Below are 14,370 nucleotides of genomic sequence, written 5' to 3' on the forward strand. Positions count from 1 at the left end.
CCATTTAAAATGAGCACTTTAGATTGTGAACGTTCGAGTCCCATAGACTTTAATAGGGTTCTAAAGTTCACACGAAGTTTAGGTCTGTTCGCAGGTTCTGGTGCGAACCGAACAGGGGAGTGTTCGGCTCATCCCTAGTGAGGATATATTACATGTTATTATTAATAAACTATTAATGACCCGAGTATCCCAGCTATTGTGACACATACAAATAAAACAGATGTGGTAACAAGTCACCAAGCGGGTATTATCCTCAGAGCGGGAAATCTGTCCTCCAAGGGGCAGGAGAGCGATAGTGAGTATGATGACATGGCGGCTGGTTTTCATCCTATAGAATTATTGTAATATCCGAAATCCACATATCAGAGGAGATCATTTCCTCTACATCACTTCCCCTTTAGGCTCCTCCCACTAGAAGAACAACCCCTCCCCCGGACATTTCTCCAGCATTCTTATAGTGTTTTCAGAGCTTCATAAACACAATAAAGACACATGATAAATGTCATAGAAGTGTTACTGAGCATTGCTTCCTTCTACATAATCATCAGACGTGTGAGCGAGTCCTAAGGGGGTCTATTCCATCCTATTTCCTGCTTGTTAGGAATATGGAGGGTCATTCCATATGTACAGAGCCTGGTCACTGTTCTACTATAAGGGGAACCCCAAATCCCATGGATGAGATTACAAAGAGAAAGATTCCCTCAGAGAGAGGAGAAGACATGAGAAGAGGACAGGTGATGGAAGATTCTACATGGGTGAGGATGGAGGACACCCAGAGATAGAAGGAGACACTGAGAGACGGGAACAATCACAAGACGTCACATTTCCCCATCACGGCACATCACACATTTCTCTTACTCTAATTCCTGAATTTTACTCTCCGGGTTCATCAGAAAAGAAAGAGAATCACACTTCATATTATATCCTGAAGAGGAGGAACCTTCTTCTTCTGCTTTGTCCTCTCCCGGACAATCTTTACTGGAAATATTACAACACCGAAATCTAAAATCCAATAATGAGATAATAATTATCACCAAGAATGTATGACCTCTGACCCCAAGAATAACAATGTAACCCCAACATTTCCCTTCCACATGGCTGCCTTCCCTCCGGCTCTACAGCCTCATACTGGACCTGATGAGGACTTCTCATTGGTGGCTATGAGTGGTCTTTGAAGTCACACTCCAGACAAAATTTACAGGAGGCCCCTGATATGTATACGGGGTCTCCGGCCTTCCTACACAGGGGTCTCCATTCAGCTTCTGGGAAATCCTGGAACACCACTTTGGTTCCAGATATAAAATGCAGTCCAGACATTCCCATCTCCGCCCACTTCTGCAGACAATTGGCCCCTCCAATGTTGGGATGATGATGTCACACCCCTGACAATATTTCCCTCCCCCACATCTCTGAACACGAAGCTTTCCCTCCAAATGTTCTGTGTGATAAATGGTATAATTGGGGGCAGGGAAAGGGTTAATGCGATGTAAATGATGTGATTGTTCCCAGAAGTTGTGTAGAAGGTGATATGTGGGAACCACCATTTAGCTCTGGTTCACACAGCACAACATGAAAGTCGCAGCCACTTCCAGCTTGACTTTGCTCTACAACTTCCCGGCGACCAGGTGCGACTTCAAAGTGACTTTATTGAGAAGTATTCCTATGTGACTTTGATGATCCGTGTTTATAGCGTGTTTTATCACATGACAAAACATGCGTCTGATAACCGTGATTGGGGCGTCATTAACAATCAGGCTGCATTTACATCTGCATGATTCTGAATGCACATCAACCGCCAGAAATTGTGTGCTTTGCCGCACGTTTCAGAAATGCGATGCGACCGTGCATCCCGTTTGTACTGCAATGATGGCAAGGCGAGCGCGATGCATGTTTCCAAAACGTGTGGCAAAGCATGTGTTTTCCTGCAGGTTGCCGGGCATTCAGAAATGTTCAGACGCCAACGAATGGTATCACAAGTGCAGCGTGTGTTGTCACACATTTTCAAAATGCACAGCAAAGCATGCGTTTTCTTACGGGTTGGCGTGCGTTCAGAAACATGAAGATGCAGATGAATGGTAACACAAGTGTGATGTGCATTGTCACACAAAACACGCAGAAAAGCATGTGTTTTCTTGCGGGTTGCCGTCAGTTGTAAATACGTTTCCATTCATTCACATCTGTACATTTCCAACTACATAGCAACCTGCAAGAAAATCCATGCTTTGCTGTGCGTTTCATAAATGTGCGACAATGTGCGTCACACTTGTGTTATTATTCATTTACTTCTGCACATTTTTGAATGCATGGCAGACCGCAAAAGAATACATGCACTTTGCTGTATGTTTCAAAAACGCACAGCAAGGAGCATTGCTTTTGCATTACCATTCATTTACATCTGCGCATGTGTGGCGTGTGTTGCTGTGCATTTTTCAGACATATGAAAAAGCGCACATTTTCTGTGTGGGTCGCCTCGTATTTGGAAACACGCAGATATGAATGTCGGCTGATTGTTAATGACACCCCAATCACAGTTATCAGATGCATGTTTTGCTGCCAACATGCATGACGCTCCATGACTGAGAAGATTCTTGAGCTACTTTGGGGTGTTTGTTGCATGTCGGGCAGAACATTCCAGTGAATGGGCTCCCTATACACAATGTGTGATTACACATGAAAAATACACAAATAATGGAAGTGGGAATGTGCGTTTCCTCTACGCTCAGGTGTGACTGGGATGTGATTGGAGGAAGATTTTAGGCAGCAAGGATGACCAGGGAGGAGAGGTGGGGGGTAAAGAAGCCTCAGAAGTCACAGCAAAGTCTTAAAGATTTAGACAAATGTGCGACTTTCTGGTGATTTTACATTGAAGTCTATGGGAGTCGTGCAGCACAAGAATCACACAAAAGTAGTGCAGGAAGTATTTTCTTTTGTTGCAGTGACTCAAATCGCAGCAATTAAGACAACACCCAATAAAATCTTTGTGTTTTCACCTGACCTGCGACTTTACATGTCATCAGAATGTCGCTGGAAAATTGCTGTAGTGTGAAGCAGGGCTTAGGGCTGAGGAAAGTGTGAGTTCCCAGGACTTCTAACAAGTGTGGTAGATGGAGAACATGTCTGATAATCACCGTTATACTGTATGCAGGTTCCTGCCCATTCTCTGAATTCAGTTAGGATATCCTCACACTCACTTACCTGACCTCCTGACTCCTGTGTAGGAATGGAGATAGAAGTTTCTGGCACTCTGGACCCACAGTGAGAAATAGAAAATGTAAAGACTGAAAACTTTCTCTCTTCAAAGACTTCAAGCAATAGATCAGCTGCTTGGAATAATTCCTGTCCATCCACAAGTGATCAGTATGTGAGCCCCACAGATACAAATCTGTACAACCCGACATGACTCTCCTAATGAAGTCCTCATCCTGAGTCTCATACAGATAGGAGATGGTCTGAGTATAGAAAATCTGATCACTGTCCTCCATGGCCCATTCTATGATTGCAGGTTTGGCTCGGAGTGAGATGGGGATTCCTGTGACCTCTGAGAATGTCTTCACCTGATTTTCATTTAAGAGACCAAACAGGAATTGTACAGATAATGATAAATGTGAGTGATGTGATCTGAGGTCATCGAGTGATTTCCCTTTACAGATCTCCGGGAGGAAAGTACCTTCCATAGACCCAGACCCATCATCCATCCCATAATAGAGAGCAGCAAGGAACTCCTGTACACTCAGGTGGATGAAGCTGTAGCAGGTCTGATGACGGACGTCCCAATGAAAGATGTTCTCATTCAGAAATACAGACTCCACCTCATCCAGAGAAAGTCCATGTCTTTCTAGATCTTTCTTCTCAAATAAGATTTGTTGGTTCAGAAGTCCCTGATTGGCCAGAGCACACAGCTTCTTCAGACAGGTTTGTTTCCGGTGTACAGACTGCTCCTTCTTGCTGTGATGGGTTAGTAAAACCTCCAGGAAGAGAAGATAAATTGAAGTCGTTGTCTTACACTGAATTACATCCAAATCTTTTCTTATTTCTTGTTTCATTACAGTGCAGACAATCCAGCATGTGATGGGGACGGCACACATGGTGTACACAACGTCATTGTCTTTTATTATACTGAGAACCTTGTCTGCATCTTCTTTATTTCCATAGAATTTATGGACATATTCCAATCGATCGTCCCTTGTAAATCCCTGGATTTCCACATTGCGAGAATCATCGATGAATGTGTTAAGTTTCTCCATGGCCAGTGACCTTGTGGTGATGATCAGAGAAGATTCTGGGAGAACGTGTCTCCTGAGCAAGCTTTGGAGAATTATTTCTTTGTGGGTTTCCATAGAAATGTCAGGACAACCCTCAGATTTCTCCTCCAGAGTCCACCTCAGTTCATCAAACCCATCAACTATGGTGAGAAGTTTTCTCTGACTTCCAGGATCCTTCAGAATAGACACCAGGTCATCTGAACTCAGTCTGCAGGTTCTGGATAAAAGTCCCACAAGACTTATGTTTCCAGGGATGGTGTTGATTTCTCTACAGCTCAGATAAAACACAAAATCAAACTTGTCTCGGTAGAGATCCTCAGAGGCCCAGTCCAGCATGATCTTCCTGGAGGTCATTGTTTTTCCAATCCCAGCAGGTCCTTGTAACACCACAATCTTAGGGATGAACCCACATTTATCAGGGTCAAAGAGGGCCTGGATTGTGGTTGGAGATCTTTTCTCCATGATCTGTAGATGTCTTCTGCCTGAACTCCTTATTTCTTCTTCTTTTCCCTCTTTATTCTGGGGTCCCTTTATCATCAATAAATTGGTAAATCTTTCCTGTAGATGAACATTCTCCCCCATACGGGAATTATATTCTTTAATCCTCTGGAACCTCTCTTTCTCAGACTCTCTGTGTTCCTTACTGAAGTCTTTATGAGAGAAAAGAGAATATTTTATTTCTCATACACACATGAAATAATAATAATAATAATAATAATAATAATAATAATATATTTTATTTATAATGCACTTTCCATCAAAAGACCTCAAAGTGCTACATAATTACAATAAAAACAAACAAACCACTTAATTTACAAAACATTTGCTAAAAAGAAAAGTCTTCAACCCCTTTTTAAAATTTTCAGTAGACTGAGAAACCCTAAAACTATCAGGCAAAGCATTCCACAGACGTGGGGGAGCAGCACAAAAAGCCCTATCTCCCATGGTTTTCAACCTAGTTTTTGGAATCTCTAAACAATTCAAATTAGTTGAGTGAAGGGAACACGGTAGATTTTGCAATCTAAGAAGTTCCTTAAGATAAGGTGGAGCTTGTCCATGTATAGCATTTATAAGACAGAGTTGGGAATATTGTATTCAAACCATGAACCCGAAGAATGGAACTCTAAAAGAAGATATCCCATGAAATACAGGAGGACTGTGGAAGCATCCAAACTATGGACACACCATCCAGACCAGAGGCATGAATATAACCTACAGGGCTCTGGTGCAAAAAACTATAAAGGGTACCCCCTGACTCCTGGGGCCCTTTCTATCAGTTGCAGGCCCTTTCCTCTGGTCCCGGGGCCCTTCCCTCCAAGGCTGGGGCTCTTCTCTCTGAGGCAGAGGCCCTTTCTTTAGCCCATGGCCCTATCCGCTTGTTCCCATAGTGGGGGCCTTTATAAGCCCTGGTTCAGACTGCTGAAACTTATCATGTGACTTTCAATACAAAGCCACATGGCAAGTCAAAACACATTCATTGGGTCCTGTCCTAATAAATGTGACTAAAGTCACAGCAAACAAAGTAAAATGAATACTTTTCTATGACTTTGGTGTGATTTGAGTGGCATAGACTGCAATGTTAAATCACAAAATTGCAAACAAGTCACAAGGAGATTTCAATCAAGTTGCAAAACTTTGGGATCACTGGAGCCAATGTTCTGCAGTGGGCCCCCTTCCTGCCATCTTGGGCCCCCTACAGTGGCAGAATGCTAGGGCCCGGTCTCAAGTGCAACCTTTCTGACTCTGGTAGTACCACCACTGATCAAAACTACAATAAAAACAAAATGTTCATCCAGAAGAGATTTCATATGAAAAGTGGATGTCCTACTAACCTGATAATGTTTTGCTATGTGTCGTCTTCTTCAGTTTGGCTGGAAATAAGATTAGGGAAGTGATTAGTCCTGACAAACCTCTGAAATGTATAAAATAATAACTAAGAGAGTTATTAGTGTAGCAGATCCTCCCAGTCACCATCATCCCACCAACCCTCTGTAGATTGGAGTCTCTCCTCCTCCAGGTGATGGGAGAGTCTTTGCCTGGTAACATCTCAGCACATTGCAGTGACATGTGACCATGGTGGGGGGACCAGAAAAGCCCCCAATTCTCTATGCAGGGATTACAGGCACACACCTAGAATCTGGAGCCGTGACTCCTCTTTCTGATGGAGGTTCAGGAGGATGCATGGGGCACAAGGCTCAGAACCCCGAGCAACAATCATGAGGGTCTCCTAGGAATACAGATATAAATATGGAGGTTCTGTATAATAGACAAGTGGCTGTGATTGTATTGCTCTGCTCGGCATGCTGAGTGATGTCATTGTGTTATGGTGACTGACTGCCGGCATCCTGGAGAAGTGTTACTCCGCTTCCCTTTTACATTGTTCCTGAACTCTGTAGCCTTTTCCTTCATCCACAATTTTATACCCAAATGTATTTTATTCTGTAAACTCCCTCAGTAAAGATTGTTTAACCCCTTAGTGACCGAGGGTAAAACAAATGTTAATGCCTGAACACAATTTTGCAACTTTGACCTGTGTTAGTAAATCTGTACATATCATCCCAACTACATTGTGTATCCAGGAGGATTATACCGGATTAATTTCAGGACAAATTGAGCTTCTTTTGGTAACACTGGCACAAACACTGTTAGTTGTGGTTTGTACCCGTAGTATGGCCTGAAGAACATTGCACACATTCTGCTTTTTTGTCCTACCTAAAAAAACTGACACTGATACTAATTTAGAAAATGTTTTTCAACCACTTCCTGAACGGCTCACGCCCATATATGTTGGCACTTTGACGAGGGCTATTGTTGTTATGGCAGCAGCTACCATAACCCCGGTATTCTCTTCTTCAGTGAGCGGTCATGTTTCCAATAAAAGTGGTCTCTGAGGTGGATTCACCGCAAGATAACTTTTAGCGGTGACGGGAGAGGGACCCCCTTCTGCCGCTCTCAGGTGCTCTCCACCGCTTACCGGAGCCATTGGTAGTGGCAGAGATGATCAAGTCCACTCCTGTGTGTGGCATGGAGCTGAGTGAGGGGAAGATGGCCCCCACCCATCTCCATACTATTGCAGGGTGGAAGCCACAGAAAAACGTCACTTCCACTCATAGCTCTTAAAGATATTTTTTTAATTTATTTTTATTGCATATTAGTGTAAATATGAGATCTAATGTATTTTTGATTCCAGATCTCATATATAAGAGGACCTGTCATACTTTTTTCTATTACAAGGGATGTTTACATTCCTTGTAATAGTAATAAAAGTGACATTTAAAAAAAAAAAAAAGAACAGTGTAAAATTTAAAAATAAAAGGTAAAATAAATAAAAAAAACTTTTAAAAAATGTAAACCCTCCCTGTGCCGCTGAGCTCGTGTGCAGAAGCACGCATACGTGAGTAGCACCTGTATATGAAAACAGTGTTCAAGCACACATGTGAGGTATCGCCATGATCGATAGAGCAAGAGCAATCATTTTATACCTCCTAGGATTAGGATTATTATGCAAGAGCAATAATCCTATACCTCCTCTGTAACTCAAAACTTGCAACCTGTAGATTTTTTATTTAAACATCACCTATGGAGATTTTTAAGAGTAAATGTTTGTCGCCATTCCGCGAGCGGGTGCAATTTTGAAGAGTGACATGTTGGGTATCAGTTTACTTGGCGTAACATTATCTTTAACAATATAAAAATTGTTGTCTTATTTTTTTCATTAAAAAAAAGTGTATTTTTTCCAAAACAAGTGCGCTTGTAAGACCGCTGTGCAAATATGCTGTGACAGAAAGTATTGCAACAACATTTTATTCTCTAGGATGTTAGAAAAAAATATATAATGTTTGGAAGTTCTAAGTAATTTTCTAGCAAAAAAAAATGTTTTTAACTTGTAAACACCAAATCTCAGAAAGAGACTCGGCTCTTAATTTGTTAAAAAGAAACCGACCCAAAATACACTAACCCTAACAACCTCTGACCTTTGACCCTAAAATTAAATCTTGCACTGACCCGGATCTAACCTTGATCTAGCTATTTTTTCCCCTTTATTAGAAAGAACACAATGTATTATATAATATATCCTGTATGTATGCAATGTATTATATAATATATCCTGTATGTATACAATGTATTATATAATGAGTCCTGTATGTATACAATGTATTATATAATATATCCTAAATGTATACAATTTATTATATAATGGTTCCTGTATGTATACAATGTATTATATAATGGATCCTGTATGTATACAATGTATTATATAATGGATCCTGTATGTATACAATGTATTATATAATATATCCTGTATGTATACAATGTATTATATAATATATCCTGTATGTATACAATGTATTATATAATGGATTCTGTATATATACTTCTGTGAGGCCTCATATTTGTGTACTGTAAGTGGGAAGTGGTTAATCCAGTTGGAAGCTCCCGATTGGTCACTGGCTTTCCCTGAATGACATTCCTAGTTCTTCCTCACACAGATATTGATTAGGAATTGGTAGGAAATGGTCATTATAGATGGCAACTCACCATGTTCTGCTCTCCTCTCCTGGAGGTCATCTGCAGGTCCCATCAGACCGATCAGTGTAAAGACATGAATGGTGACATCCAGAGCCCCTTCTTCTCCATATTTGTCTATAAGGAGGTCCTTGGTGGTGGTCCAGTCTGCATTTTCTAGTCTTCCTCGGGGGATGGGACGTTTATCTCCATAGGAGAAGTCAGACAATTTGTTCCTAAATCTCTTGAAGTCACTTGTATTCAGATCCTCCAGAGAATATATGATAAGATCCCCGGGGGTTTGTTTCCTATTCTCCCCCACAGCAGGAGCCAACCCTGCAGAGAAGACAATCATTAACCATAAACATTCATCCTGATTGGTTGATTTCTGACACATGACAGCAGATGAGTCTGCACTGGCAGCCAGTAATAGAGATGGGCCTCCTATTTGGTTTGTAGCAGAACTCCCGAACAGGGGAAAGGATTGCCCCCAAACAACGGACCCCATTAAAGTCTATGGAAGACACATAGTAACATACCATTCAGTCAGACATGAAAAATCAAAAGTGCCCATTTTGAAGGCTTATATGCAAGGTATTGGCCATAAAAGGGGTATGGGGGGTCCGGGGACTGCCCTAAGGAACATGTATCAATGCAATTTTTTTTTCAGAAGCAGTGATTTAATGATGCTTAAAGTGCAACAATAAAAATGAAAAATTCATTTAAATAGTGTGCCTGTGGGGTCCCCTTAGTCTGCCGGTAAAGTAGCACATCTGTACCATGTATAGAACCTTCTGCAACTAAACTGACATTTATGAAGAAAAAAAAACAAGTCAAATCACATTGACTCGTGGTTACAATTGCTGGCACTTGGCTATTTTACCACTTACCGTCCGGGCCATAACCAAATGACGGCTACAGCACGGTAGGGTAATTCTGGGATGGCGCACTATGACATTCTCCCAGAATCGCACTCTCGCACACCCTGTGAGTATCCGTGTCCGCCGATGACAGTGGCCCTTTACCATGTGGGACATAGCGATCAGTCGTAAAGAAGTCGGCACATGCCTGGTTCAGCTCTTCCCCTCCCCTTACCGATTGGTACAGTGTGAGAGGAGATGGGAGAGATTGAGTGCAGCAGCACTGTGGGCTGGATCAGAAGTGCCCACAGCACTGATCTGTGCCAATTCCTGCACTCATCCTCATCTCTGCTCAAATATCCTCATCCATGCTCAACCATCCCGATCCACAGCTCAGCCATCCCCATTCATGGCTCAGCCATCCCCATCTGTGCTCAGCCATCCCCATCCATGCTCAGCCTTCCCCATCTATGGCTCATACATTCACATTCATGGCACAGCCATCCATGCTCAGCCATCCCCATCCACGGCTCATCCACTCCCATCCATGGCTCATCCATTCCCATCCACAGCTCATCCATCCCTATCCATGACTCATCCATCCCCTTCCATGGCTCATCCATCCCCATCCATGACTCATCTATCCCCTTCCATGGCTCATCAATCCCCATCCATGGCTCATTCATGCCTCAATCATGTTCATCCATGCCACACCAGTTCTCATTTTTGTCACATCCATGCCACTACAGTGCCCATCAGTGCCTCACCAACGTGTAATAGGTAGGAATGAAATTAGATGTGTAATTTATGTCCTTAGAACGCCTGAAGGTGCTCCCTGCATGTTGGGCCTCTGTATGTGGCCAGGCTGCGTAAAAGTCTCACACATGTGGTATTGCCATACTCAGGAGGAGTAGCTGAATGTATTTTGGGGTGTTATTTTTGGTATTTATATGCTATTAGGGATGGGCTGAACACCCCGCTGTTCGGTTTGCACCAGAACATGCAAACAAGCAAAAAATTTGTTCGAACACGTGAACACCATTAAAGTCTATGGGACACGAACATGAAAAATCAAAAGTGCTAATTTTAAAGGCTTATATGCAAGTTATTGTTATAAAAAGTGTTTGGGGACCTGGGTCCTGCCCCAAGGGACATGTATCAATGCAAAAATATGCCGGGATCTGGGGGTCCCCTTGTTAAAGGGGGCTTCCAGATTCTGATAAGCCCCCCGAACACAGACCCCCACAACCACCGGGCAAGGGTTGTGGGGATGAGGCCCTTCTTCCCATCAGCATAGGGACAAGGTGCTTTGTGGGGGCTACTCCAAAGCACCCTCCCAATGTTGAGGGCATGTGGCCTGGTACGGCTCAGGAGGGGGAGCGCTCTCTCGTCCCCCCCTTTTCCTGCAGCCTGCCAGGTTGTGTGCTCCGATAAGGGCCTGGTGTTTTTTTTAATGTTGGTGCAGAGTTCCCCTTAAAATCCATACCAGACCTAAAGGATCTGTTATGGATTTTGAGGGGGACCCTTGGGGCAACTCCGGAGCAGCTTGCATTGACTTCTATACAGAAGTCATTTTGCAAGCCGTGCTGAAGTCATGCTGTACGTGGTGGTTTCAGAGTCAGACAACTTTGTAGCCGCTCCAGTGTGAACGAGCATTTAGGCTACTTTCACAATGGGGCAATGCGGGGGCTGGCGGTAAAGTGGTGCTATATTTAGCAGCGATTTACCGTCATTTTAGCAGCACTATGCAGCCACTAGCAGGGTAGGTTTAACCCCGCTAGCGGCTGAAAAAGGGTTAAAACAGCGGAGCTTTGCAGGCGTGTTTGCAGCACTGCCCCATTGTTTTCAATGGGAAGGGGCGCTTTAGGAACGGTAAATACACCGCTCCTACAGCGCTCCAAAGATGCGGCTTGCAGGACTTTTTTGACTGTCCTGCAAGTGCACCGCTCCAGTGTGAAAGCCCTCTGGCTTTCACACTGTAGAGACAGCAGCGGCTGTTTCAGGGTGCTTTGCAGGCGCTATTTTTAGCGCTGTAATGCCTGCAAAGCTCCCCAGTGTGAAAGGGGCCTAAATCTGGCCATACACTGGTCGAATTTCGAAAGAACTTTTTTTGAAAAACTTATCTAAGAGTTTTTGTATACGAATTTCGAACCATTAGTGAGCTGCAGCAACAGACGATTTTCATGTGGCCATTGAATTTAAAAAATCTGACATGTTGGAATTTTTTTAAAAAAACCTTCGATTTTCGAACCAATGATGGGAGATTGTGTGAGAAATGTAATCAAAAAAGAAATGCGCATGTGCAAGAAAAGAAGATTCCCAAAAAGAAAAGAAGATTCTCAGACACGAAAATTCTTTTCTGTAGGAACATGAGGTGAACTTGAAGGTTTGGTTGGTCGAATTTCAAAATCAATGGTGGCATCATCAAATCACAAAACGCACAAATTTTCTGATTTTCAAAAGAAAATTTTCAGGAAATTAGATAGGCTGTCAGTACATCAGCTGTGTTTAGGTGTGATCAATTTTCAGTGATTGGCACCATAGCTTGTAGACTCTAAGAGCCGGTTCACACAGGGGCGACTCAGATCCGACTTCAGGTCGCCCCTAGTCACCTCAGGTCGGACAACATGTAAAAATCAATGTAAGTGAATGAGAGCCATCTTAAGGCACGCTACTGAAGTCGCTCTGACTTCAGAAAAGGTTCCTGTACTACTTCAATCCGACTTGTAGGCAACTGGTACCCATTGATTTCAATGGAGGTCGCCTCCAAGTTGGATCTCCGTCTATACGGAGGTGACTCTGACAGAATTATTAGCTCTTAAGAGGGAACTCCACACCAAATTTATGAAAAAAAATTGGCGTGGGTTTCCCCTCCTAGAGCATACCAGGCCCTTAGGTCTGGAATGGATTCTAAGGGGAACCCCCTACGCCAAAAAAAACGGCGTGGGGGTCCCCCCAGATCCATACCAGACCCTTATCCGAGCACGCTACCCAGCCCTCCAGGAAAAGGGGTGGGGACAAGCCAACCCTGGCCGTTGGTTGTCGGGGTCTGCGGGCGGGGGGGCTTATCGGAATTCGGAAGCCCTCTTTAATAAGGAGGCCCACAGATCCCGGCCCCCCACCCTATGTGAATGAGTATGGGGTACAATGTACCCCTACCCATTCACCTGTGAAAAAATGTACAAAAAACACAACACACAAGGGTTAAAATAGTTTATTGCACAGCTTCGAGGGTCTTCTCGCCGGACTCCTCTGCTATCTTCTTCTAGCTCTTTTACTAGCGGAGGAGCCCAGCTTTCCTCTTCGCCACCGCCCTCTTCTTCCGACTTCGGGGGTCTTGTCCCCCTCTTCGGTTCTTCTTGCCGGGCCACCTCGCCTTCTTCTAGCTTTTTGGCCCGGTCTTCTGTCGCCGCTGTCGCTGTCTTCTGTTCTTCTCTTCAGATGTTGCCACGTCGCTGCCTCCGGTCACAATGACAGGGACGCGGCATGCGGCGACTTATATAGGGACATCACCGGATGATGTCCCTGCCCATTATGATGTCACAGTCCAGCATCCTCTGGGACTGTGACATCATAATGGGCGGGGACATCATCCGGTGATGTCCCTATATAAGTCGCCGTGCGCTGCGTCCCTGCCATTGTGAGCAGAGGCAGCGATGAGGCAACATCTGAAGAGAAGAACAGAATACGGCGACAGCGGTGACAGAAGACCGGGCCACAGCGTGTAAAAGAGCTAGAAGAAGGCGTGGTGGCTTGGCAAGAAGAACCGAAGAGGGGGACAAGACCCCCGAAGTCGGAAGAGGGCGGCAGCGGCGAAGAAGAATGCCGGGCTCCTCCGCTAGTAAAAGAGTTAGCAGAAGATAGCGGAGGAGTCCGGCGAGAAGAACCCCGAAGACGGAAGACCCCTGGAGCTGTGCAATAAACTATTTTAACCCTTGTGTGTTGTGTTTTTTGTACATTTTTTCACAGGTGAATGGGTAGGGGTACATTGTACCCCATACTCATTCACAAAGGGTGGGGGGGCCGGGATCTGGGGGCCCCCTTATTAAAGGGTGGTCCCGGATTCCGATAAGCCCCCCGCTTAACCCAACGGCCAGGGTTGTCGGGAAGAGGCCCTTGTCCTCATCAACATGGGGGCAAGGTGCTTTGGGGTGGGGGCCCCATGTTGAGGGCACGTGGCCTGGCACGGGTCAGGAGGGGGTGCTCGCTCGTCCCCACCCCCTTTCCTGGCCAGCCGGGTAGCGTGCTCAGATAAGGTTCTGGTATGGATCTGGGGGGGCCCCCCCACGCCGTTTTTTTTTTGGCGTAGGGGATTCCCCTTAGAATTCATACCAGACCTAAGGGCCTGGTATGCTCTTGGAGGAGGAACCCATGCCATTTTTTTTTTAAATTTGGCGTGGAGGTCCCCCTTCAGAGCTCATTCTCTAAATGGCCATGGCAAAAGTCGCCTGGCCTGGGGCGACTTAAAGTCATGTTATAAGTCGTCCCAGGTCGTGTCTAAGTCATGTTTAATTCGTCTCCAAGTTGCCTCACAAAGTCATCCTGAAAGTCGTGTCGCCCCTGTGTGAACCAGCTCTAAAGCAGTGATTCTCAACTATGGTTCCTCCAGAGGTTGCTAAGGGTTCCTTCAGCATTGGGCCATTTCTGCCCCTTGGATAAGTTCCCACTGACACCATTGATCTTTTTAGCTATCTGTAAGGAGGTCATTCTTCCCAATGACCACAAGTGTAAGGACCATTCTT

At 44.4% G+C, this 14,370-nt stretch overlaps 1 protein-coding gene across 1 annotated transcript in view; it reads right to left on the bottom strand.

The window, feature by feature from the left end:
* The window catches only part of LOC143963510 (NACHT, LRR and PYD domains-containing protein 3-like), a 140,785-nt gene that overhangs the window by 76,024 nt on the left and 50,391 nt on the right, over positions 1–14,370 (bottom strand). Inside the window, exons 3-6 of the mRNA XM_077473154.1 lie at positions 8,802–9,104; positions 6,095–6,133; positions 3,196–4,912; positions 859–1,002 (exon numbers count right to left, since the gene is read on the bottom strand). Of these exons, the coding sequence (XP_077329280.1) occupies positions 859–1,002; positions 3,196–4,912; positions 6,095–6,133; positions 8,802–9,104 (2,203 nt within the window). The remainder of the gene's footprint in view (positions 1–858; positions 1,003–3,195; positions 4,913–6,094; positions 6,134–8,801; positions 9,105–14,370) is intronic.

The sequence above is a fragment of the Lithobates pipiens genome, unplaced genomic scaffold, assembly GCF_037356315.1.
Source record: "Lithobates pipiens isolate NorthernLeopardFrog02 unplaced genomic scaffold, aLitPip1_a1.2 Scaffold_8, whole genome shotgun sequence".
Classification (NCBI taxonomy): Eukaryota; Metazoa; Chordata; class Amphibia; order Anura; family Ranidae; genus Lithobates; species Lithobates pipiens.